Source organism: Tupaia chinensis, unplaced genomic scaffold (genome assembly GCF_000334495.1).
Source record: "Tupaia chinensis unplaced genomic scaffold, TupChi_1.0 Scaffold000318_1, whole genome shotgun sequence".
In the NCBI taxonomy this organism is placed as follows: Eukaryota; Metazoa; Chordata; class Mammalia; order Scandentia; family Tupaiidae; genus Tupaia; species Tupaia belangeri.
The window spans coordinates 2945376-2973273 of record NW_006159811.1 but is presented as its reverse complement, the minus strand read 5'-3'; the positions used below and the strand labels follow the sequence as shown (position 1 = coordinate 2973273).

Below are 27898 nucleotides of genomic sequence, written 5' to 3'. Positions count from 1 at the left end.
CTTCATTGCAGTTTTGATTCACCTGATTCCTTTCTCTCTTCTTCTTAATAAGTCTTGCTAGTGGTGTATCGATTTTCTTTATCCTTGCCACTGACATCAGACTTTTAGGCTTCGGGTTTCTTCTTCTTAGCATCCTGCTCTGCAGCTTTTCTCTCTGCTATCTTATAAGGTGGGAAAGAGAGGAAATCTGGTATTTTAATTTCCTTAACTTAATAAACGGGTCTTTCCTCAGTGGCACAGTTGCAAGCATTTTGAAATATGGAGCTGGAAGTCACATGCTGACCACATTTCAGACCTTTGACCCATTTGACATGGTGCATGTGCACGTGCCCAGGATCCTAATAAGCTGAAGAACTGGAAGAAGGGCATTGCCATGAGACCTAGCCCTGTCGAGGGTGCATCTCTCTATCTCTCTTTCTTTCTCTTATGTGCATACACGTGCTGTACCTTGAACAATAAGAGTAAATAAATATAGGGTAATAAATTGTTCTTAAATTGTAGACAAAACTGTTTTGAGAAGTAAGGGGTATGCTGACTTTTCATGGTGTGATAAAATAAAATGGGTATGTAAATGAAATTAATTGTATCTGGCATGAGTAATCATATGGATATGTATATAATTTATTAATTTGATGCCAATTATTTGGAAATAAAGGCTCTATAACTATGAAATTAAATTGAGGAACCTTACAATGATTATGTATATATGGTCTTCCTGTCATAAGAAAGTTGTCACTTGCTAGGGATCAGCAGGTGGCATGGTGGTTAATGTGCTGGACACTCCCACATGGCTGACCATGGTTTGAGTCCCAGACCTGGTGGCTTGCTTTCTCACTTTCTCTCTTTCTCTCTCTATCTCTTTCTGGTCAAATTAAAAAAATGAATGAATAAATGTAAAAAAAAAAATAAAATTGTCACTTGTAATAAAGAAGAGTGGTTGTTTTCCCTGCCCCAGAGTATTTTAAACATATTTTTTATCTAATATATTATAAACAAAGACATGCTTTATTTCAGGACATTAACAAGTGCTGGTAAAGACCTGCAAGATAATTTTTTGAAGGCCCTGGCAATTAGAGAAGAAGACAATCGCAATGGAAAAGTGAGCGTGAGTACATTTTTCAACAGCATAAAATGTATGCACTAAAGGCATAGTTAATATTATAACCTTTAATATTTTCACTGAAAAAAAAAGTCATGAAGGATAAAATATGCACTTCATTATTTATATATTATAGAAATATATGTAGAAAGCTTTGAAATTACTATTGATGTCTGTAAAAGTAACCAAATAGTGAAAAGAACTCAGGTTGTAAACATTATTGCAGAGAAAATGCCTATATTGGCAGACTGGTTTGTCATCTTGGTTAAACTTTTTTTTTTTTTTTTTTTTTTGAGAGGTTTTCGCTATAGGGTGCGAGTGCTCGCCAGACAGAGACAGAGAGATAGAAAGCGAGAAATCACCCCCCGGTGGGATGGCCACGCTGCAATCCCTTCTCCTCTAGTCTCCTCTCAGGATCTTGGGCATGCATGCACATGCGCCCGGCGTGAGTTTTAAGCCACCAGGTCCGGGACGCGAACTGCGGTCAACTACGTGGGAGTCCAGCAACACAGTCAGTACGCTAACTGCTGGTCCCCAACTTCTACAGCTTTTGAGCCCAGCCTCCTGTTAGACTCTCCCAAGTTGCTTCACCCACCAACCCCCAAGTTTGGTCCCTTGACTACCTGATTTTCCATGACTCCTGAATGATCGATCTATAGTTTGTATTATAGTTATGGGAGATGTAATAGAAAACACAGAACAGAAAGACGTGATTTTCGATTCATCCAAGAAAAACATGCTTTTGCTTTATTTAAATGTGCTCCAGATCAAATATGTAAAGATTGTTAATATTATTTGAAATGAAGATTTGCTTTCACTTTGTTGATATACTAATTGTGATAAAAGTCTTTTTAAATCTTAAATATTAAAAAAATGAAAAGAAACATGAAAAATTTAGAGAAATAGAAAAATATGTATGTTAGGTGGTCTACTTTACCAATCTTTTCTGAATAAAAACCTGGAATTTTCCTCATTCTCAGTTCCACTGAACATTTGACATGTAGACAAAACCTTCAATTTACCTAAGAGAGGGAAAAAATGATAGCTTGGTTAGACAACTGAATAAAATTAATCCAGATTCAAAATAAGGGAATTTTTTTTTTGAGAAAATAGCTGTGAAAGATTTCAAAAGGGTGAGGATAGAAATATGGACAGAGACTAGACTCTGGAGAATTTTGTAAATCACAATAGCAAAGTTTGGAATTTATCTGAAACCTAATAGAATGAGTAACTAGGGGCCAGCCAGTGGTGTGATGGTTAAAGCAGCTGGATCCCACATGGTTAACTGTTTGGTTTGAATCCCAGACATGGTGATTTGAGAAACATGCTGACATGTTGTGCAGGCATGTCCAAAATCCTGAAAGGAGAGAAGAATTGCAGAATGACCATTCCCCATAGGTGATGCTTTCTCACTCCCTTACTCCCTGTATCTCTGTCTCTCTCTGGTGAGAGCTCAGTGAAATTTTTAAAAAGTTAAAAAAATTTTAAAAAATTTTTAAAAAATTTTAAAAATTTTAAAAAAAACAAAGAACATCTAGAAACATGGGAAGAAAATCAGGAAAAGGTCATATCACAGGAATCCATGTGAAGGAGTTGATCAAGGAGCCAATGATCATAACTAGTCAATCAAATTGGCTATATGCAGTGCTCTTTTCTTTTTCATGTAGAAAGAACAAATTCCTCCTTTAGTAAACATAAAAAGACCAGATTCCGTAGGTTTGAGGAAAACAATAGCCCACAATTAGACAGTAGAACCAGCAAGCACAGCTTCAGAGACTCTAGCCCATGTTTTTTAACCATTATGGTTGACTTGTGCTCCATGACACTTTCTTTAATCTTGCTTAACCATGGCATTGCCTTTGACAATGATTTATAGTACCCACTAATTGGAGCAGAAGCATATCAGTTACTATAAAATCTTCACTTTCTGTCACTCATGTTGGATGAGCTATTAAGTTCTCTTAAGTATAAGTCAAATCAGTTTTTGCTTTCTGCCATTTTAACTATTACTTACCTTGATTCAAACCACTATTATGTCTAAAATAAATGACTGCAACAGCCTCTTAAGTGATTTGTGTATATATTTTCTTGCTCAACTCTCATTCATTTTCTAATCACTCAACACACATTGTTTCTTCACCTGCTTGAGGCTGGAACAGTGTAGGCACTGAAATTCTGGTGGACTGCAGAGTCCATGACGTAGGTTTATATTTTCAAGAGGGGAGGTAGAAAACAAGCAAGTAAAAGTAAAATAATTAATTTCATTTATGGATAGGTACTATAGATAACACAATAGTAGAAAATTGAGCAGAGATTAGATAGTTGTTTTCTTTTGCTACTGTATATCACTTTGAGGAAAATCACCTTGAGGAGGTGACCCTATTGAGACTTGAATGAAATGGAAAGTTTTAGCAACAGAGTTGGCAAGGAGAGAAGCCTATGCCAGATAAGATTTTGAAAGAAAAAGACATCCCAAGAAGAAAGAACAGCAAATTCACAGGAATTGTGGCATATTCAAGAGATGGTAAAAAGACCAGAATGCTTGAAGTATAGTTCATGAAGAGACTTAGACAGATGAGATCAGAGAGAAAGTCAGCAAATAGATTACAGAGATTTTAAGAAATCTTGTTCTTTGTTTTTGTATTTGTTTTATTATTGTCATAGAAAATCACTGGATCATTTTAAGCAGGGAAGTTAGCTAATCTGGATTACATTTTAAAAAGGCTGATCTCATTGCTGTTGCATAGAGTGTGTATGGGAAGCAAGGCCAGAGAAAAGGTAAGGAGGAAAGTTAGGGAACTTGTATAGTAAACCTGCAAGAGGTGAAATTCCTACTACAGAATAGTAGCAGTTGACATGAAGCGAAGTTACTAAATCATGTCCATGTTTTGGAGGCAGAGCAGACAGGGTTCATTTATGGAAAGGATGTGGACTAATAAAGCAAGAGAGAATTTAGGATAACTTAAAGGATTTCTAAAACAAAAAAGTAGGTGGATGGATGATGGGGCCATTGAACTCTTTAGGAAGCCAATAATGAAATATCAATATTTCTGTTCTGGTTGTGTTAATTTCACATTGCCTATTAGATATCCAAATAGAGAAATTGCTTGGTCATTTACGTGCAATGATTTGAAATTTAGGGGAAAAGTCTTGGCTAGAAATATAGATATGAAAGCCATCAACATTTAAATATTATGTAAAGTCATTGACTTACAAAAGTTTAGTAGGCCAAGAGTATAGGTAAAAACCATGAAGTACTGTGACAGATCTTTAGGATGCTCCAACTTTTAGAGATCCAGAATGTGATGAAGAGCAAGTGAAGCACACGGAAAAGTATCAGGTAGGAGAAAAATCAAGTGAGAGCAAGGCTACAACACAGGGAGAAGAAAAATTCCTAAGAAAAGAATGCTCATTCTGTCACATGCTGCTAAGAGGTCAGGTAAGTGATGAATAGTCATATGCTATATAATGATATTGCAGACAATAGTGGACTGCATATATGGCAGTGGTACCATAGGATTATCATGGACCTGCAAAGTTCTTATGACCTAATGACATCCTAATGCCATAGTGCAAGGCATCACTTATGTTTTTGTGGCAATGCTGGTGTAAACAAATCTTCTGTGCTGCCATTGATAGAAAAGTATAGCAAATGCACATTTATACAGTACATAATACTTGATAATGAGAATGAACCAGTTACTGGTTAATGTGTTTACTATACTATACTTTTTAATCATTCTTTAGAATGTCTCCTTTCTGTGAAAGTATAGCATAAAACAGTATATTGTATACCAGCCTCATACATCAGGTGTTTTCCAGCTCTCTTGATTGTATTATTTTGTGTTATGCTTGATCTAATTTTATGTTGTGTTCATCATGGCCCTTAAGATGTGGGGGTGAAAGGCAATGATATTGATGATCCTTACCCTGAGTGGGTGGGCCTAAGCTAATGTGTGTGTTTGTGTCTCAGTTGTGTCTTGGATTTTGCTTTCATTGCCAGAGAGCATGTATCCTTATGAGAGAGAGAGAGAGAGAGACAGAAACAGTGAGAGAGAGAGAGATGGAAACAGAGAGAGATGGAAACAGTGAGAGGGAGAGGGAGAAGGAGAGGGAGAGAGACAGAGAGAGAGAGAGAGAGAGCGAGCACAAATCCAGTAGGGTTTGGTTATGCTGCAATCCTTTTCTTTTTTCTTTTTTCTTTTTTTAATAGAGGTTTTTGCTATAGGGCACGTGCGCTTACCAGACAGAGAAATAGAAAGTGAGAAATCAATCACCCCCCACAGGGGATGGCCACACTGCAATCCCGTCTCCTCCATTCTCCTCTTGGGATCTTGGGCACGCACACACATGTGCCCGGCGTGAGTTTTAAGCCACTGGGTCCGGGCTGTGAACTGCGGTCAACTATGTGAGAGTCCAGTGACATAGCCATTACACTAACTGCCAGTCCCGCTGCAATCCTTTTTCACGTTTCCATCAACTCAGGGTTTGGGGCATGCATGTACTCATATCCAATGTGTTTCTCAAGCAAGCAGACTTTATAGACATATTTACCAAGTAAAGTTGGATTTGGGAAAAGGAGTAGCCTCTTTGAGTACATTTATTTTATCTGTACTGTTGTACCAAATGATCTTTATTATATAATTATATTTTTTTCATAGAAAAAGTCTTAAATTTCACTTTCTTCTTAAAAAATTAATAAATATAAGTTGTACATATATGTAGGGGCACAATGTGATTTTTTCAGTACAAGAATATAATACATAATGATTAAACCAGAATTAGTATACACATTATATTCTTTTGTCATTAATTGTGTTGGGCACAGCTAAAATCCCTTCTTTTAGTTATTTTGAGATATATAGTAAGTTGTTGATTATGTTCTCTCCACTGCATTTTGTAACACTAGAAATTGTTCCTCTTATTTTTTGTGTTTCCATTAATCAACAACCCTAAATTTAACCTTCATTGAGTATGCTAAAGATAAAACATTTAATATTGTTTGGGTGGTCACTAATTTTATAACTGGAATCTTGTCAGACTCATAGCTTACTAACTCTGAAATAAACTTATGGTTATTTAGGCCTTTGAATAAATGATATTATTACAATGGTAAAATGCATATTATTGTGTCAAAGTGGCATTTAAAGTTTATATTTCAATTTACTTGTCTTGGAGGCCCTAAATGATTTTATAACGTACTATAAAAGAAATTATTTCAGAGAGATCTAATTATTATCATAAATTTATGTAAAAGCTATTTACTAAATGGATAAGTGTTTTTAAAGTTTTGTAAAATATACAGTATTTATGAGATTTAAATCTATTTTAATTCACTGTCAACAAAAATTGTATGTGAGTTTTGTGGGGTCTACAACTATCACATACAACCAAACAGTCTGTTCTCCAAGGGAAATGATTATTTCCTAAGCATCAGGGTTTTTCTATATGATGTATGGGTATAAAATAAATGGAGAACTTTATTCTAGCCTATTTGCTACTGTTTTTATTTGAAAGAACACGATATGTTACTCATGTTGTTAAAACTACACACTTGTACTTTTAGACCTGACATAGTTGACCTGTATGACCTATTAAGTCTTGAAGTACTAATTCCCTTGGAACTTTCTTTAAACATACCTAGGAAAATAGAAGAAGATTAGATTTACTTTCCCACACTTTGTAACTTCAGGGATGCCAAGTTTCAAATGCTACTTAATGCAATTGATTTCTGTTTTAGGTGTCCTGTTTCACCTTCAGGTTAATCAATTGCAGAATTGATTAATTCTCTTTATTTAGGCCTCAAATTTTCTGTTTTACCTGGAGTTCTGGAAAACAGCACTCTTCTCTGTTCCCTGTCTCTGTGGGCCCCCACCCTCAATACTCTCAAGCTCAAATTGTAGCATTCATTATTTGCTTAGTTCATATCATTCCAACATTCATATCATTCCAACAAACATACTGCTTTGACATGATGTCAGAACTTTGACCTGAGAAGGAATAGTACTTTAGAAATTAAGACTTAATATGACTATTAGTCAGAATAAAAGTTCTTGAAAATGTTAGTTTCTTTAAAGCTTTTGGTGGCTCAGTGGGTCAGATGCGGTTGGCACAGTTAATGTTTAGATAAATCCTTTTTAAAGAAGTTTGTATTTAGCCAGAAGTGATTTGATTTAATCCAATAATCAATATAATTTTATGAATGCTTTTCAAATTATTATGCACATATAATATATATGCAAGATTCCAGTTTTAAAAGTAGTGGCCACACACACACACACACACACACACACAAGCACATATATGAACACACATATTTCCATCTGTCATAACCAAAATACTTCTGTATTAAATTTCTCTGATGTTCCATGCATTTAGTTTTAGACAAACTCTTGAGTTTCATTTGCAATTCACATATAAAAATGTTTAAAAGGATTTTTATTTACTGTATAGCAATTCCCATGACCAACACAATGAGTGTGTTTTTTACCTAGCAATGTACCTATTTAGTTTTATTTTAAGTGTGAGCTATTCATGTATGAAACTATTTCGACCTCATGCCTCATATATTTCAGATTTAAAAATTCTTAGAAGACCAAGATGATTAATTTATCATTTCCTTTTCAGTGGTAAGCAGATTTATTGTTTTCCAGGATTGTATGGTTTTCTGATTACTCATGCTGTGAAAATTTTAACACTACCTACTACCACAGGGAGGCATTTACAAAGTGACTGCTATGACAAGTGCTTTGTAAAGCACAATGAACATTTCTGACTCAGAAACTTGCATCTGAGGCAAATGGCAGTGATGCTGGCAGACAAAAATAATTCAGAGAACCGAACTCCTCATAGGTGAATGGGTGTGGTATTACAAAATGCATTTTCTCAGAAAAACAAATGAAAAAGTTAAATATTTAATTTACAAAAATGTTTCAATAGGAATGGTGGAATTACAGAGGATGAATAGAGACATACATTTTGAGAGCATTTCATGTTTATAAGATACTAAGGAAAATCTTTGAGATCAAGATAGAAAGTTTATATAAGGATAAGACTAGGTAGAAACTAAATTGGTAAAATGGGTTATTCTGAGATGGTATTTTTCCCCCCATTTCTTTCTATATTACTCTGAGGTACTTACGTAGTTAATCGATATATTTTCTCTTCTACCTTGGTGGCTATGACATAGTTTTTCTCATAGTTTTTCTACTTCTAACTTTTTTTTTTTTTTACCTCAGTCTCTTTCTTGGGTCGATCATCTTATACCTCCACTTGACCTGCCTCTCTTTCATTATACACATATTCTGGCTATATGCTTCTTGTTACCAAAAAACATATCTAGATATCTAGATGTTCTTTTTTTTTTTTTTTCCTTGTCATTAAACAAATAGTCACTGCTTAGGATACAATGGGTGGCAAGTGTCAATGGAACGTAGAATTTCTCGGAGGAAGAAAGTGAAAAATCAACTAAGTGTAAAGGCAAAATTGTAACTATGATAGGTGTTATGAAGGAAAAACATGAAAAAATTCTGATTATATGTAAGTGGATAGGGAGATGATATGATCAGATTGTCAGAAAACACCAATGTGTCTTTAGCATATTGAATAAATTATTGAGAAGATACAGCATATGTCAGTGGATATGTTGTAAGATCAGTTAAGTAAAGATGAGATGGTAGCTTGGATCAGGACGTTTATAGGAAAGATAAAGATAAGTTATTTTATAGTTATTTAGAAGGTAGACTTGGTAGGATGTAGTGACAGAATATGGCTAAGGAAGGGGATGGAGATAAAGGGAGTAGTATTGATAGTTGGAGAGATGGTACTGCCACTCTTTAAGGTGAGATACATAGAAAGATCAGGAATGGGGAACAGAGATCATGTCCTTGATTTCGGACATATTGAATCTGAGTTGTCTTTGATACAAGAATATGTTCAGATGTTAAGTAGATAGCTAGGTAAAAATATCTTAACTCTATTTCAGTGTTTATCTCTACATTGTGACATCTCATATATTTAATCTATTATTAAGCTAATTTTCTCCCTCTTTTCTTTAGATTTCACATTCAGTTGGTCACCTAGCATGGTCAATCTACTTTATAAATATCTATCAGCTAAACATGGGGGAGGAGGCAAAGAAGCCCAATAGGTAGGAAATAGCCAAAACTAAGTGTGCTGTTGTGCTGAATAGCATGAACAGTGCCCTGAAGGTGATGGGTCTTCTTGAAGGAATTTAGACTAATGGTTTATATGATAAGACACACATTTTAAGAGTATACTGGCAGGGGGTCGAGTGTCCATAGGGATGGGGGTGAGATATGAGACAGAGTGGTCAGCTGAGAGGACATTGTAACAGTTAAGACAATAGTGAAAGTCTGGGATAAAGAAAGATGGAATGCACGCAGGATTTGAGTCTGTTTTTCCTTAGGAACTGGTGAGAAGAAGTTGTGGAGGACCATTTTCCAGTTTTTATTGCAGGACTTGGAGAATGAGCAGCTGATGATAACTTTAATAATAAGTATGATCCTTGCTTTAGAGATTTTAGTATAATGGTTAAAAAACAGAAGTTGGAAATAGACAGTAGCTAGACTTAGTAACATTGAACAGGTTTGAATTTCTCTTGAGAAAAAATGGCTTAAAGGGTTGTTTAGACAATTAGTGGCTGATTTTATTAGAGATCTATTTATACGAGTATATGCACTCTCTGGCAATTAAATACAAAAGGGGGAAATTTAGTGTTTTAGGGAGTTATAAGAGATGAAAGTTCATTTTATTAACTTTCTACTCTTGCAAACCACTTTGATATTTGCCATAGCCAAGTTGTATAAGACATGGATCTTTCCTATAGGATTTCTAATGTAATAGGAATATGTAACTCTTTTAAGTGGCTAAGTAGCTAGGAGATGGGTGTTATTTTTCAGATGGTAATAAACTAAGAATCTTTGATTTGTTGAATGAAAAAACAAAAATAAAACATTTCTTTCCTAATCAGAGACGCATAAGGATTATAATGAACGTGTCATGCTGTTCCTGGTGAGGAAAGTGGAACCTGTTGACACTTATTTTCCCACTGAATGTTGACTGTGTAAACAGTTACATGGTTGACTAGTTTTGGGTTTGAAATATACATTATTGAAGCTGGTATAAAAGCACTACTTACAGTTTTTCCTTCAAAGAAACCACTGTACACGGGTCAGGAAAACCTATGAATTAGGCAGTTCCTAATATACCCATTTCCTGTGTTGAAATCTCTATGAAATATAAGATTGCGTTGTATTTGACCAATAACATTGTGCTGACATGATCTTTTCCCTCCTTGCTGTTTTCCAAGTTCTATAAAATGTTCTTTTTAAGAAAATGAAAGTATTATACAGATGTTTATTTCCTTTTTAATGGAATCCATGCCTGTCCAGTAATAAACCCTTATGGAAATTATATGACTCATACAATCTTACCTTCACTTTAAACAAATTGCATCAATGTTTGGAAAATAAGATGTGTATCAAGTCCATTTCACTAGAAACAGTATAGTTGAATAGATCTTCAATTTTTTATTGATAAAAATATAGTACAAGGTAGTGAGAAGTACAGGAAAGAGCAGTAGTCATGGAACAATATTATCTGAGTTTGGTTCTTGGATTTCCCACTTATTATGAGTTAACTCCATGCTCTTCAACTCTACACACCCAAGTTTTCCTACCCACCATATGAGATATCCCTAGAATAAAGTTATACAATATATAAAGCACAAATAGTCCTAATACTTAGTAGGTATAGTTTAAAAATTTATAAATATAATGGGCTGTGTTAAGTCAGAAGCATTCCCTAGAAGCAGAGCCTAGGATGCAGATTTTAGTGCAAGTGATGTATTGAGAAAGTTCTCCCTTGTGAAACCTCTAAGGATATGAGGAAATCAGGATACTACAGACAAGGAAACAAGGCAGAGATGTGGATTCAGTGGAAATCTAATCTTAGTCTGATCACAAAGTGACCTCTGGAATATGAATTATGTCATAGAGTTTGTTCTGCCTTGAGGCAAGGGGGTGGTGCTTGTATACACTCTCCTTCCCCCTTCCTTTCTCCATCAATTAATCATCGGCTGCCACAAAGGGTAGATGTAGAAGGAGTAAAGTGGTTTCTGTCAGCTAAGGGCAGTTCTGAGGATGCAGGTGGGAAACATTAGCTATTGACACCTGCGTGGTCTGGAACTGAGTGCACCTGCTTGGGAAAGGAAATCTAGGAGGTACCACTAACATCTGATACAGCACTCTAGTATGGCAGAGGCTAAACCTTAGTGTTTCCCATTAGAAAAGAAAAAAAGAATATCATTGTTTTAATGATGTATACTTACATAGGCAAAATACATTCTGATATTTTATTTTGAAACATGTAAGTGTACTATATACTTATAAACTTAAAATACATTAACACACATGTTAAAATGAGTAGCTATTAAATAAGGAAGTTATGTTTTAAAACTGGCAAAATATTTAGAGAATAGCTCCATCTATAGACTTCCAACAAGAGTTTCAAAATAATTTTCAGAGGAAGATGGCAAATGAAAAAAAGGAAATAGATTTATATATGTGTATGAAACTTAAAATAATATGGTAGAAATGAGTCTTTTAGAATTATTACCTATGTCTTATTTAAGAAATATTTGCCTACTCCATTGTCTTCAAATGTTTATCCTGTGTTTTCCACTAATTGTCTTATGGTTTGAGGATTTACATTTAGCTCTTGGATCCATTTTGAATTGACGTTTTGTTAGTGATGAGAAATTGGAGTCTAGTTTCTTTTTTTCTACAGGTGGATAGCCAGTTCTTTCAGCACTATTTGCTAGAGTCTGTCTTTTTTCCCACTGGATTGTCTTGTAGCTTTGTGGAAAAATCAGTTGGCTATGCATTTTAAGGTTTATTTCTAGAATCTGTATTTGATTCCTTTGGTCTGTGTTTCTGTTTTTTGTAACAGTACTGTGCTTTTTTGATTATCCCAGCTTAGTGATATATTTTGAGGTCTGCTAGTGAAATGCCTTTTCACATTTACTAAGAAATGGAATTCAACCTATGCCCAGGACTGGATGACTGGATTGAAAAAAATGAGTCATACTTTATATGCCATTTTCATTTTTTATAATGACTTACCTATTTGATCTTTCATCCTAGTAGTATATTCTCATATAATCTCTGAGGAGACTAGGGTTCTGTTTTGTTTGCTTTTACATTTTCTTTTGTTACTTGGATTACTTCTGTGTCTCCCAGGACTGATTTTCTTTTAGTATGTATATGTGTTGATGAATTACAAGATTTTTCTGAAATGTCTAGTGATCCTAGATTATTCATTTCTATTTAAGAAAAGACGATAGGAAAGCTAACTATGAGCTCTAGTTAGTGTCAACTGCTTAGTTGTCACTAATAGGCTTTGCATTAGTCTGTGATTGTCCGGGAGCTTGCTACTAGGCAGAGGCCCTCTTAAAAATGGAAGGCCTTGCTCTTTGACACCTAGTTGCAGGCTGCTTGCTCTAAATTCTACCCAGGGGACTTATTCAATTTCTTCAGCTATTAGTTTTCAATTTTTTGCCTGAGTATTTGAAGGGTATTAATATCTGACTGTTAATAATTCTGGTTATGTGGGTAGATCTTATTAATTTATTTAGGATTCCCCCCACCCCATAGGACACATGCACTTGCCAAAGAGAGACAGAGCAAGAGGGAAAGTTAGAAATCACCCCCTCCCAGGGGAATGGCCATGTCGCCATCCTTTCTCCTCTATTCTCCTCTCAGGAGTTTGGATATACATATACACACGTCTGGCATGTTTTCAAACCCCCAAGCCAGAGTCACCAATGTGGTATCCAGCACCTTAGCCACAATACTGGCCTGATTATATTTTTAATCGACCTTGTTTCTGCTCCACTTCATGCTCCTTGCCTCCTATAACATAAGAATTCCTAAATGTTGAGCTTCTCTAGGTCTCTTCTTTTAAGATTCATTTCTTCTTAAGTGGCTCCTTCTTTCCTCTCTCTTTCCCATCACTCCTCCTCCTTTCCTATCATAAAGTAAATCCAACTATGCTGGCTTCCCTTTTGTTAATGTCCAATATCGTCTTGTCCAAAACTTTTTATGTGTCTGTTGCTTTGTAGTAGATGTTGCTTGATAGATTAGTATTAATCTAAATGCTTCGTACTTGATAGAATTGGGATAAAGAATAATCAAATCAATCAAATGACATCTCAGTAATTTGTGAACTAATATGCTGGAATAAATTTAGATTTTAGAAGTTGCTATTGTTTTGGGTGTTTCTGTGGACTTAAGAGATGAAGAGGTCTCTGAAGGGATGCTGCCTACCACTTCGATGTCTGTTATCAGGTATGAGCTATTTATAAAGGTATCTAGGGAGAGGAATTATGTACATATGTTCTTGTGTGTTTTCTGAGATCATGATGTTCTCCAAAATTCTTGAAAAAATATTTGGAGAGGAGGAAAGAACATACAGTTCCCAAATTTGTTTTCCCTTGGGCAAAGTTGAGCTGGCAGGGCATGGAATACAGAGTACTGTATAACCCACCTCTGGTTAGGGCCCCCATCACACCTGTGGGTCTTTGTAATACTTGATGAATGAACCAGAATTGGGAAAATGAAAAATCTCATTTCTGTTATTATCTTGTTGGAGTCAGAGGAGCAAGAGGATTGAGGATGGAGGAAGAGAGAGAAGAAAAAGAAGAGAATGACAGATACATGTTTGACCCCAATGCCATTATGAACCACAATACCTTTGAAATGAAGGGAGAAGAGTTATTTTGTCCAGCCTCTTTCCTGTTACAAGAATTCATTTTCAGCTTCTTTGGCAGATGGTCATGTAGCCTCTGTTAAAATAGTTTAAGTATTTTTCGTTGATAGGCAGCTCATTCCTGTGTAGGTTGTTATTTCCATTTCAGCAAGTTCTAATTAGACTATAGCAAGCAAAATCTGCCCTTTTTTTTTTTTTTTTAATTATGTCTCCTGGAGTAATATAAACTAATGCTGCTAGCCCACTGTGATTTTTGAAGAAAGCCTTTACTTTTTCTTTTAAACTTTCTGGCCCTTTCAAAATTTAAACATTTAGATTCCTCCAATCACTATTTTTTTTTCTTTTTTTGATAAGTTTTTGCTATAAGGTGCGTGCGCTCACCAGAGAGACAGAGACAGAGAGACAGAAAGCAAGAAATCACCCCCCCCCCAGGAGGGATGGCCACACCACAATCCCTTTTCCTCCGTTCTCCTCTTGGGATCTTGGGCACGCACGCACATGCACCCGGCGTGAGTTTTAAGCCACCAGGTCCGGGACACGAACCTCAGTCGACTACATGGGAGTCCAGCGACATAGCCATTACGCTAACTGCTGGTCCCCTCCAATCACTAATGAAGCTGTTTCCATTCTGATTAATTGCTTCTGGGTACTCCCTAATTCTCAATATCTCTTCTAAAAACTTCTTTTTAAAATTGAAGCATGGCATACATACAGAAATATACAACTCATAAGTGTGCAGTTTTTAAAAATTATCACAAAATGAGCAACCATTTGATCCCTACTCATATGTGAAAGAACATTACCGATACCAAATATGCCCCTTGTGTGCCCACTGAGTCACAACTCTCCTAATTCCATAGAAGGTTTTATAATTTTATAGGTTAATTTTGTCATTTTTGAAATGTTATATAAATTAAACCATATTGTCTGATTTTTTTCATTTTTTATTTATTTTTACATTTTTCCATGTTTACATATCAAAAAATTTTAACTCATACTCCATAGTTCTTGACAGTTAATAAACAACTTTCAAAATTTCAAAATACTGAATTTTAAAGATAATGTTCAAAATATTTCTTATAATTTTGTCTAATTTTGTTTGTGACTCTATAACAGAAACAGTATGGTTTTAAATATTTTTGAGAAAATTTTTACATGTCAACTACTCAAATTGTTAAAAAGCAAATGCCCAGCATACTAGTCACACATAAACCTTCTCAATTCAGCCCTGCCCAAGTATTCTGTGAGAGACCATCTGCTAGCAAAGATCAGTCTCTTTTTCTTCCTTCAAAGTCTTTCTTGAAATAATCCTCTGGTGGTTGCTTTTATATTATCTGATTTCATTGACTTACCATTTGTGAGAACTATGCCACATTGCTGTGTGTTGTGTAGCATATACTGTTTTATTTCTGTAGTTTTCCATTGTATGTTAACACAATTTATTTTTCTGTTTTATTATTTATGAATAGTAGATTGTATACAATTTTTGGCTGTTGCAAACAATGGAAATATTCTTGTGTAAGTTCTCACATGCATAGGTACATAGAGTTTTACTGAGTACAAATTTATAAGCGAACTTGTTAGGTCACAGGGTATGTGTATGTTCAACTTTATTTAGTAGGTAACACTAAACATTTTCCAAAGTGATTGGGCTAATATACACTCCCAGCAACTGTATATTATTTTTTTCAACAGAATTAAATCATTTATTGATTACACTTCCATTGATAATGGAAGATACACAAGCTTCATTCCCAGCTATTTTATCTGGTACCATTATTCAATTTAGATATATTCATGGGAAATGCCAACAATCACTTTGTAATAACCAAACCGTGACTTTGCTTGGGTGAACCTATGAATGAATTTCAGGCCACAATAATTGTCAGTTCAACTACACCAGTGTTTCTGAAGACAACTGATTTCTTCACCTAAGCAGGTAGTAAATGGTTGTTTAATTTCAAAATGGAACCTGGCACCACCCTGAAGTGATTCTAACTTCACACTGTTGGGAAATTTACCAAACTGGCTTCAGAGTAGACTAACTTTTTTTCTTTTTTTGAGAGTTTTTTGCTATAGGGCGCATGCGCTCGCCAGGAAGAGAGAGTCAGAGAGACAGAAAGCTAGAAATCACCACCCAGGAGGGATGGCCACGCTGCAATCCCTTCTCTTTCTTTCTCCTCTTGGGATCTTGGGCACGCACGCATGCACACGCACCCAGCGTTAGTTTAAAGCCACTGAGTCTGGGACTCAAACCGTGGTTGACTACATGAGAATCCAGTGACATAGCCATTACGCTAACTGCTGGTCCCTTCAGAGTAGACTAACTTTAAACAGCACATTTTAAAAAAGACACACTTATTCAGCGTCATGATCAGACTATTACATTTAGAAATCAACAGCATGGGTGCAAAAAATAATCTACATTAAAACCCTTTGTTGGAATGCTTTACGCTCTCCACAGAACAGAAACTAAAATAACCTGTCATACAATTAGTCACAAATACAGTCTTCATATTTTTTGCCCATACACATGAGTGTTGTCTAAAACATGTCTTCTCTGTAGCAGCTAGGACCTGCCACCACTGTGCTTGGCAGAGTTCACAGATTTGTTGTAACCTGTAGTTTCCCTGTACCTTCTATGTCTCTCCTCTCCTGCTAAGCTTTGTTTTCTGGCAGTTAATTAAAACCTTCTGCCACTGCCATAGCTACTGCTACTGCTGGAACTGCCAAAGCCACCTTGATTTTTGTGGTTTGGCAAAGTACTGGCCTCCACTGTGATAATGGCCAAGGCTTCTGCCTCCAAATTTTCTACACTTCTTGGGCCCAAAATTTGAAGACTGATTGTTATGATTGTCAACATCATTTTAGCTTCCATTACCTCCAAAACTGCTTCCATCATTACCAAATCCATTATAGCCATCCTCACTTCCACCGTATCCGCCACCACCATTGCTGTCAACAAAGCCACCGTGACCAGTGAAGTTTCCTCCATGACCAAAGTTGTCATTACCACCAAAATCACCTCTTTGACCACCAGTGAGGTTTCTAGAACCACTCTGAACTCTTGGACTGGAGGAAGCACTAGCCATTTATTGTTTGGACAGAGCTTTCCTTATTTTACAGTTGTGGCCATTCATAGTATGGTATTTCTGAACAACAATCTTATCCATAGAGTTAGGATCATCAAAGGTTACAAAAGCAAAGCCCCTCTTCTTGCCACTACCTTGGTCAGTCATGATTTCAATCCAATTTTCCCATACTGTTCAAAATAATCTCTTAGGTGATGTTCTTCAGTGTCTTCTTTAATGCCACCAACAAAGACCTTTTTCACAGTTAAGTGGGAACCTGGTCTTTGCGAATCTTCTCTTGAGACATCCTTCTTTGGTTTCACAGCTCTTCCATCCACCTTGTAAGGCCTTGCATTCATGGCTGCATCCACCTTTTCCACAGTGGTGTATTCAACAAACCCAAAGCCACTGGAGCCCTTGATGATTGGATTTCACGTTACCGTGCAGTCCATGAGCATTCCCCATGGCTCACAATGGCTCTTCAGGCTCTCATCGTTGTTTTAAAGCTCAGCCTTTCGATAAAGAGTTTTCACAGCTGTTCTGGCTCTTTGGGAGACTCCAATTTAGACATGATGGCATTGGGAAGAGAGACTTTAAATGATGCTTCCCAGCAGTGTTCACAGGCAGAAAGGAGTAAACTAACGAACATAATGAACATACCTGGAGAGTCTGTGTTGTTTCGCATACCCTTTTGCTATCACCCTACTTTTCTTGCTAACATTTGGTATTTTAGTTTCTACTTTTAGATATACTAGTAAGTATGTAGCATTATATCATTACTGTTAAAATTTCTTTGATGATTGATGTGGTCTTCCATGTATTTATTGGTCATTTGGATATCCTAGTCTAAGAAATATATGTTCAAGTCTTTTGTCCATTTTTCCATGCATCTTTTGCATTTTTCTTACTGATTTAGGGCATAGCCTATATAGTCCAGATAAAAACTCATTGTCAATTATATGTGTTGTGAATATCTTCTCCCACTCTGTAGCTTACCTTTTTTGTTCTCTTAATTAAAGTTGCTATCTTTAATATTCTTCAGTTTACTAATCTTTTCCTTTATGGCTAGAGCTTTTTCTGTTTTAAGACAATCTGTCCTATCCCAAGGTCACAAATATATATTGTTACAATATCTTCTAAAAGCTTTATTGTTTTCAGTAGGATGTATATTTTACCTGCAATGATTGTTTTGAAAATGGCATCAAGTAGGGATCAAATTACACAGAAATATCTAGTGCATACCCTAGCAAAAGTGTTTAAGCAGGCTAAAACAAAACAAAACAAAAACACCTGGATTCCAAGTGGAAGTGTAGGTTAAGTAAAAATTTTGAGAGTTTTCTGTGTACAAGTGTTACTTGAAACTGAGATTGGATACTATGCTTAAGGAATGTACATAGATCAAGCAGAAGCATGAGTCTGTCTGTAGCATAGTTGTTTGTGCATTGAGAGCTGGATACCATGTGGCCAATTGGGATTCACATCCTTGTCCCAGAGAACTGAAAAATATGCTGGTGTGTGTGCATGCCCAAAATCCAGGCAAGAAGAAGAAATGGAGGAAAAAGGATTGTGGTATGATCAAACTCCACTGGTAGTTGTTTGCTTTTTCTCTCTTTGGTAAGTGTGGGTACCCTCTGGCAATCAAAAAAAACCAAAAGGGCTAGCAGATGGCTTGGTGGTTAAGGCACTGAACTCTCACATGTTCAACCACAGTTCAAGTCCTGGACATGGTAGCGTGAAACTCATGCTGGGTACATGTGCATGTGTGCCTGAAATCCTGAGAGGAGAATGGTGAAGAAAGGATTGCCACATAGCCATCCACCCTGGGATGGTGATTTATCGCTTTCTGTCTCTCTGGAGAGCACATGTACCCTATAGCAAAAGTCTCTCTTAGACAAAAAAACAAAAACAAAAACAAAAAAAAACAAAAACAAAACAAACAAACAAAAAAAGCCCAAAGCCCCAAAACTTAAAAAGTTTAAGTATAGAACCCAGAGATACTCCAGTATGTCGCCCCAAACTAGACTTGGTACTGTGCTATGTGCTGGTGTACAGTACAGTATGCTGTTGTGGAACATAGCAGGCTGCAGAGTCCTATAATCAGGATACTACTTGTAGTAATGAATCCCACGATTGTATTGATAGATTGTATTTGCTTATATCATAATCAAATTGTAATATAAATTTAATTGTCATAATAAACTAGAAAGAGATTTAAAAATTTATGAATTGTTAAGTGTTTCTACTGATAGAATGGACTACTTTAAATCAACAATTTACATTTTTTTCATGAGCATTTTAGGGTGCTTTTCTATTGGTGCTTTTATGTTACTCAGGTGATTTGTCCCACCCATCAGGATACTCTGAAATCCTAACTAATTAATCCCATTTATTAGCTATTTCTCCTTCATCTGTGCATTAAACCTTAGCTGATTTGATAAGCAAATGACTGACAGGAAACAGATAATATAGAAAATATTTGACTTGGATAGGAGAGATCTCTTCTTGTAGGCAACAGTGTTCCTAATCTCAAAGCTGAGAAAAGCTTTCATTTTTTTCCTAGAGATATTTTTAGTATGGACACATGCACTCACGAGACAGAGACAGACAGACACAGACACAGACAGAAAGATAGAAAGTGAGAAATAACCCCCCAGGTGGAATGGCCACACTGCAGTCCCTTCTCCTCCATTTTCTGCAGATTTTGGGCAGAAGAAAATGTAGGCACATGCAGGCACGTGTGCACAAGCACCTGGTGTGAGTTTTAAGCCACTGGGTCCAGGACTTGAACCATGGTTGACTATGTAGGATTCCAGAAACATAACCACATAACCTCTATGCCATTTGCTGGTACTGCTTTTCAGTTTTATCTAAGTCACTGTCATCCAGATCATACCTTATGTTTTTTTTTTGTTTGTTTTTAGCAAGGAAATTTTGAGAGAAGGTGTATTTTTCTTTCTTTTAACACAACTTTATTAAAATAAAATTCCTATCTATTGTGCATATTTAAAGTGTAAAGGTTGGTAAATTTTTCTTTCTTTTTTTTTTTTTTTGGAGAGGTTTTCACTATAGGGCGCGTGCGCTCGCCAGACAGAGACATAGAGACAGAAAGCGAGAAATCACCCCCCCAGGGGGGATGGTCACGCCGCAATCCCTTCTCCTCCATTCTCCTCTCGGGATCTTGGGCACGCACGCACACGCACCCGGCATGAGTTTTGAGCCACCAGGTCCGGGACGTGAACCGTGGCTCAAAACTCATGGCTCAAAACCGTGGGAGTCCAGTGACATAGCCATTATGCTAACTGCTGGTTCCCAAGGTTGGTAAATTTTGACATACATTATATATCTGTGAATTCATCACATCAGAAAATGAACATGTCTGTTACCTCCCACATTTTCTAGTATCCTTTCAGAATCTCTCCCATTGAATCCCTCCATCAACCCATCCCCAGCTAAACAGTTCTATGGAAGCCATCTTTCTTTGAAGCCCTACTTCATGTAGGGATGAAGTCCTACATGAAGATGGGTCACCTAGCATGGGAAACTTGACCATGTTCTTGTCAGAGATATCACTTCTCATGTAAATTTATTTCTGTGAAAAGGAATGCCCAGAGATGGTATGATATCGTACTTTGGTCTCTTTCCATCTCTGTGTGAAAGTGAAAGCTTTGTGCAGTGTAGCTTTTGTTCAGTCGGGCCCAAGAACAAAACCCCTACGTATGCATTCATTTCAGTTTCAGCATTTACAAAATGCCTACTTTATGCAGTGCACTATTTTAGATATTATGAAGGCTATACTGAATTATGGATCCCTTCCACATGCTTGATAGCTAATTTCTAGATCTATCCCACATAGAGCTGTTGAATTCACAGCTCTATAATCTTCATTTTCCAACATAATTTGTTCCTAAATCATATCCTGTGATTGTACTGTTTCTTAAGGCACCTCTGTAAATTATTACCAAGTGCTTTTCTAACTACTACTTTCTAGCAGTGACACTATTTTGCTCTTTAGGTTATATACCTAATATTCATATCCTGAGGCCATCTTCGATTCTCTACTGTCATATATAAGATTGGTAATGACAGATAAAACCCAGTTTTATGAGGTTAAGCCATGTAGTTAGTGATGCAATGGGTCAAGAAAATATATTCCGTCATCTCCAGTTCTATTCTTTTGTTTTATTACTAGCTCACAAAGAGTGACTTTAAGATTGTAAAGGAATTGAGTTTAAGGTCCTATATTAATAGTGAGATCAGATTCAGAACTCTCTTAGGTATAGTTCATGATTATGTTAGGAATATCACGTAAAATGAGGTACTGCTGCTCCTGGTATTGCAGGTTACTACTGTTACACTCCTAGGAAATCTTTAAGGTCTGAAACTTGTGTTTAGGTTATAAGGGATCATTTATTCCTGAAACATTTACAGTAGTGCTTTTATAAGGCATATGACCAAGTCATAATATGTGCTTTTAGCAATGAAGCAATGAAAGTTGTTGATTATCAGTAGGAAACTTGGAAGTTTTGCACTTGAAATTGGCATTTAAAATAAAACAAAAAGCTAAAGTTTACCAGATCTCAAAGGGAAAAATTAGTAATCCATGAATAATAAACAGAAAAAATATTTTTAAAAGGCAGGGTATCTGAATACCTCTGAGATCAGTTTAACATATACGATCCACACTTATATATATAGCAGATCACCAAAATTCAAACTGACCTTGGCCACTGTATGAGGGCAATATTTTTAAAAGAATGAGCTGTACTGAAACAGTTTCTGCAATATATTAGGTACAAATATGCTTTCCTTCCATGTTAAGCATGCAGAACTTTTCCCCACCTGTTTATTTTTCCTTAAACAAACATATCATCTGATATAACTAGTCCAAAGAAAATTTTCTGTTTCTCTACGTGAATGGACTCCCACGCTTTGGTTAAATCCTAGAGTTCTGATGTAGTTCAGGATCTCATATTATATTAATGTCATTTTTTGGAACCACTTCAATGGTATAATGCCTTGAATCGTTTTCAAGCATTTAATCAGCTCCTGTTAAAGTCAGTTTTCTCCTTTGACAGTATAAATTTATTTTCTAAAGAAATGTATTATAATATGGACTGGACTCTCTATTGTGAGGTTTTAATGGAAAAAAAAAAAAGATGAACTTTATCTCAAAGTCTTATATAGCTCCCCAAATAGCAAAATTAAAAATGTTTCAAGTTTGTACTGTAGGTCTTATGACACTGATGACATAGAGTGGTAGTTTAGTTTCTTTTCACCATTCCAAAAGTCCGATTTTTTTTTTCCCTCTTCCATGAGAATGAATAGCTCCTGAGGGAATGCATCTGGATATCCAAAATGTAAGAAGTTTCTGGTAAATGGATTTAGATTTATCCTGTTGTAAAAAGTTTTAGATTCACAGTTGAGTTCTGATACTTACGAGTTTGAGCATATTGGGAAAGTTATCTGCCCTTTCTGTGCTTCAGTCCTCTCACTGTAGAATGGAGGTAACCATGGCATTAACTCATTGGCTTATGGAATGCTTTAGGTGAGATAGAATAGTAAACATGTTCAGTATGGTATCTGTACTTATTAAATGCTTAACAAATCTCTCTCTCTCCAGCCAAGTTAAAAAATAATAATAAACAATGAAGAAATAATTCTTGATAAAATACCTGTATTTAAGATTATTATATAAAGTAGATTTTCCAAATGGTTTAAAGAGAAGACTCACTGGGAAAAAAACTTACAAGACTCAAGATGCCATCATTTTGAGTTTACAAATGATGAAATTGTGATTCAAAGATGTAACAATTATATTCATTGTAATTATCTAAGAATCTATCAAAATCCAGTGATCTAGAAAGGCTAAGTATCTAATCTCATTATTTTATCTATGGCATTATTTGAAGTGGAAAGAATTACTCTAAGTTATTTTTGTCTAAGTTTTGATTTTATCTGATTTGGATACTTAAATTTTTTTGATAAATTTTTCTTGACTTCATATCATGGTTTATGCATTTTGAAGTGTAAATGGTATGAATAAATAATAAATATTATTGTAATTTGAGAGCTTTATTTACATATGACTTCTCTGTGACCCACTTAAATTTGGTACCAATTGAGAAAAACAATCCTAAGGCCAGATAGAATGAAAAAATGATATTTACTCTCAGATGAATGTATACTATTAGAATGGCTCAAAATAAAAGTAAGTGGGCTTACCATTGCTGTTCTTTTTCCTTTTCTGGACTTTGGAACAGCTAACCTAAGGGAAAGCTTGTTGTGCATGGTGGACATTTATGTAGGGTCATCACGCCACCTCACACTTGAGGCCTTTGCTAGGTTACCTCCACCCAGATGAGAACATGAGCCCCTTACTTCTCCATTTCCATCAGAAGGAGTAAGAGATTGTGATTTTTAAGCATATCATCAGATTCCAAGTAGACATAAATGAGAAGGCAGAGAGAAAACTCTGGCTATATGCGCATTAAAGGTGGAATGGCATAGAATGTAATCATTGCATTATACAAGATTATTATAGAAACTCTAGCCTAAAAAGTAGCCTAACAAATTAATTTTTAAAAAAATGTATAAGTAGGGACTAGACTGTGGTTGTTAAAGTGGCTTCATCCCAGATGTCTGACCACATAGTTCAAGTCTCTCCAGGTGGCTTGAAAAAGTGTATAGGCACACATGTACGTGCCCAAAATGCCAAAAGGAGGGGAAATGGAGATGAGGTTGCTGTGTGACCACAGCCCATAATGGGGTGCTTCCCTTCACCCCAACCCTGGTTGAGTAAATGAGCCCTTTGGTAAATTAGGGATGAAGAAGGGAAAATATAAAGAAAGAATGCATAAACATGGAAAAGAAGAGTCCAACATATGAATAATGAACAATGATATAAGTTTTCTAATATTCAAGAAAACTAATTGAAAAGATTATTAAAAGTATGAAGAAACTTTGGTAAGGAGATGAAATTCTAGATCTATGTCATACACTAGAGGGGCATGTCAGGATAAAAAAATTAAATACAAAAATTAGCCATGAGATAAAAGTTGAGAGGAGACTAGCCTAGGTGCCCCTGTTAACTTATCTTTTTTCCTCCCTTGGTCACTTAGTAGGGATGTGGCTCATCAGATTAGTTCAATTCAAGAGTAGTTGCTGGGGTCCAGAGGCTCCGGTTTTCTGCAAAGGTCATCCTTTGAAGATGGGTCTTCCTATTAAGAATCACATACATTCTCTTACCTCTTGGTCTTACAAATATGTTTGGCTTCACTGACTGAAGGCCTCCTCCACTGGAACACTAGACATATGCACACAGATCCAGAAGTGGGTGATAAAGTTAGGAGATGGGAATTTGTGTGCACTACTGTTTCTCTGCTTATTTGTTTTTTTCTTTGTAACCCCTATGCTATATCTGCATTGTGAGGTGCTGGTGATATGTGCCCATGACCCCTACATTCAATAAAGTATAAGGAAATAATCACATACTTTTAGAATAAAGATCTCTAAGGATAATATGAAAGCCCAAAATAGAAAAGACAAGAAATTATATATTTAACTAAATAAAACTATGAGATATTAAAATATTTGTAAGCAAAATGAGGGTGCAAAAAAAATCCACCTTGGAAAATGGAGTTAATATATTTTACATATCAATTTAAAAAAGATATATCCCTGACACTGGCAGGTAGTGTGATGGTTAGGGGTGCTGGACACTCCCACATAGCTGACCATGGTTCGAGTCCTGGACCTGGCGGCTTGCTTTCTCACTTTCCCTCTCTCTCATTCTTTCCCTCTCTGGTCAAATTAAAATGAATAAAAAAAGATAGACAAAATAATTTTAAAATATATATGTATCCTTTATGAGAAAAATAGAAAAATGCATGTGGGCAACAAATGCCAAAATGTCCAGTAATCGTTTTATAAATACATGGTGCAAAATATGTAAATTAACATTAGGTACATTTTTGCTTCTCAATTTGGTCATGTGTATGTGAAAGAGAGACAGAAGCTCTCAATGAATGTTGAGAATCAGAGGCCATCACGTGATCATGTAATACTGTTAGTAGGAGCATTTTTGCAGTATGTGGTAGTAGTAGAAATATGCATATCCTTCAATTACATATGGGAATTATTTCTAAAGGATTATTTATGAATGTGTTCAGAGATATTGATATTTTTCTTTTATTATTTTAATTTTAGGTATATTGATATTTTTGTTTTACCTTGAGTTTAAAGAAGTAAAAGCAAATGTCGAGACCAGCAGTTAGTGTAATAGCTATGTCGCTGGACTCCCATGTAGTTGACCGTGGTTTGAGTCCCAGACCTGGTGGCTTAAACTCACAATGGGCGCGTGTGCGTGCATGCCCAAGATCCTGAGAGGAGAATAGAGGACAAGGGATTGTGGCGTGGCCATCCCCCCCGGGGGGGTGATTTCTTGCTTTCTATCTCTCTGTCTCTCTCTTTCTGGTGAGTGCATGTGCCCTACAGCAAAAACCTCTCTCAAAAAAAAAAAAAGAATTAAACCAAATGTTTTAAGAAAAACAAGTTAACAAGTTATACAATGAAATAAATTAAATCATCAGCTTGACAAAGTGACTAAACATAGTTGTTGCATTTATCCATTCAAATGGGGAATTAATTCAATTGCTTTAATTGTAAAGGCACTGCAGAAATTTCATATTGTTCTTAAGTGTGAAGTCTCTTCTCTAGCCAATTCTGTCCTTTCCACCCTGCCAAAGTTCACAACGAGGATCATACCACATATACTATCATAACTACTTTTTTTTCACTTCTCAAAAGACAAATATTCTTTATCTTGGTACATAAAGGTAGATTTAGAAAGTAATAATTAGATGCTTATTGTGGAAGATTGTGAAAGTGGCTGACCTGTATTTCCTTTCATTCCCATCACAACCACAACCACTATGTATGCTGTATTTATTAAATTGGCACTATGAACACTTAGAACATTTAATATCCTCTTTAATAATCATAATCGCTATAAATTTTTTTCTTCTGTCCAAATTCTTTATTTGTATTCTTTGAATTTGGTAGAAATATAATTTTTTAATTTTTTAAAAAAATTATTATTCATACATTAAGTCACTATACATCATTTAGATTGTGAAGAGACTTTACCCAGCATGATATACACTTCAGTCCAGCCCAGTTGAGACCACCATACACATCCTTGTTAGCCACAGAGTGTGAACAGTCAGTATATGTTAAGTAGAGACATATGGAAACATACAATGCTCTCTTTCATAGCCTGACTTGCTTCACTCAGCAAAAAATCTTCCATATTTGTCCACTTTGTATCAAATCCTAGGGCCTTGTTATTTTTTGTGGCTGAATAGTATTCCATGGAGTATATGTGCCACAATTTTTCAATCCATTCACCTGTTTGTGGACATTTGGGTTGGTTCCATGTCTTAGAAATCATGAATAATGCTGCAATGAAAATAGTTGTGCATGTGCTTTTTTGACTGAGTGCTCTCCTATACTGTGGGTAGATACCCAGGGGTGGAATTGCTGGATCGTATGGTAGTTCTATTTGAAGGTCTTTCAGGAGCCTCCATATTGTTCTCCAGAGTGGCTGTACCAGTTTACATCCCCACCAACAGTGTAGGTGTGTTCCCCTTTCATCACATACCCTCTGGCATTTATCATTATTTGTTTTTTTAAAAAAATCTTTGCCATTCTGACTGGGGTTAAGTCGTATCTCATTGTGGTTTTTTGATCTGTGTGTCTCTTACAATGAGGGATGTTGAGCATTTTTTCATATGCTTTTTGGCTGTTTGTATATCTTCCTTAGAGAGTTATTTATTCAGCCTGTTTTCCCATCTTTTAATTGGGTTAATCATTTTCTTTTGAGTAAACTTCTTGAGTTCCCTGTGTATTCTGGTTACCAGTCCCTTATCTGAGGCACAGTTAACAAAAATTCTCTCCCATTCTGAGGGTCGTTGATTCACACTAATTACAGAGTCTTTTGCTGAGCAGAAACTCCTTAAACTGATGTAATTCTACCTGTCTATTTGGGGGATTATTGCCTGTGCTTTGGGGTTCTTGCTTAAGAAGTCTTTGCCTACCCCAGTGTCTCTCAGAGTTTCCCCTGTGTTTTCCACCAGTATTAGAGTTTGTGGTCTTAAGTTTAGATCTTTGATCCACTTTGAGTTGATTTTTTGTTAATGGTGACAGAAAGGGGTTCAGATTGCTGAAGAGGATTCCCTTTTCCCACTGGATTGACTGGTACCCTGTGTCAAAGATGAGTTGGCTGTATATTTTGAGATTTATTTACGGAGTCTCTGTTCCATTGGTCTTCATGTCTATTTTTGTGCCAATACCATGCTGTTTTGATTATCACAGCTTTGTAATATATTTTGGGGTCAGGAAGTGAGATACCATCTACTCCAGTCTTCTTCTACAGGATGGCTTTAGCAAAATGGGGTCTTGTATGGTTCCAGACAAATCCTATGGCTGTCTTTTCTAGAACTGTGAAGAATGTCTCTTGTAATTTTATAGGGATTGATAGATTAATTTGGGTAGGATTGCTATTTTTATTATATTGATTCTTTCAATCCAGGAACATGGGATGTCCTTCCACTTTTTGGTGTCCTTTTCAATTTACTTTTTAAGATTTTCATAGTTTTCCTTGTATAGTTCTTTGACTTCCTTGGTTTTATTCCTAAGTATCTTAAACTTCTTGTGGCTATAGTAAATGGAGCTACATTCTTCAGTTCTGTCTCTGTCTTCTTGTTGTTTGTATATAGAAATACTTTAGATTTTTGTAAGTTAATTTTGTATCCTGCCACGTTACTGTATGCATTTATTACTTTGAGAAATTTTTTTTCATGGATACTATTGGATCTTCTGTGTATACAATCATGTCATCTGCAAGCAGAGATAATTTCAGCTCTTCTTTTCCTATTGGAAT

The 27898-nt window shown here is 35.9% G+C and overlaps 1 protein-coding gene and 1 pseudogene across 2 annotated transcripts in view; one reads left to right on the top strand and one right to left on the bottom strand.

The window, feature by feature from the left end:
* CFAP299 (cilia and flagella associated protein 299) overlaps positions 1–27898 on the top strand; it is a 511846-nt gene that overhangs the window by 195225 nt on the left and 288723 nt on the right. For both annotated transcript variants that reach the window (XM_006151456.1, XM_006151457.2), the window contains exon 3: positions 1015–1105. In XM_006151456.1, coding sequence (XP_006151518.1) covers positions 1015–1105 — 91 coding nt within the window. The remainder of the gene's footprint in view (positions 1–1014; positions 1106–27898) is intronic.
* LOC106735164 (heterogeneous nuclear ribonucleoprotein A1-like) lies at positions 16539–17530 on the bottom strand (annotated as a pseudogene).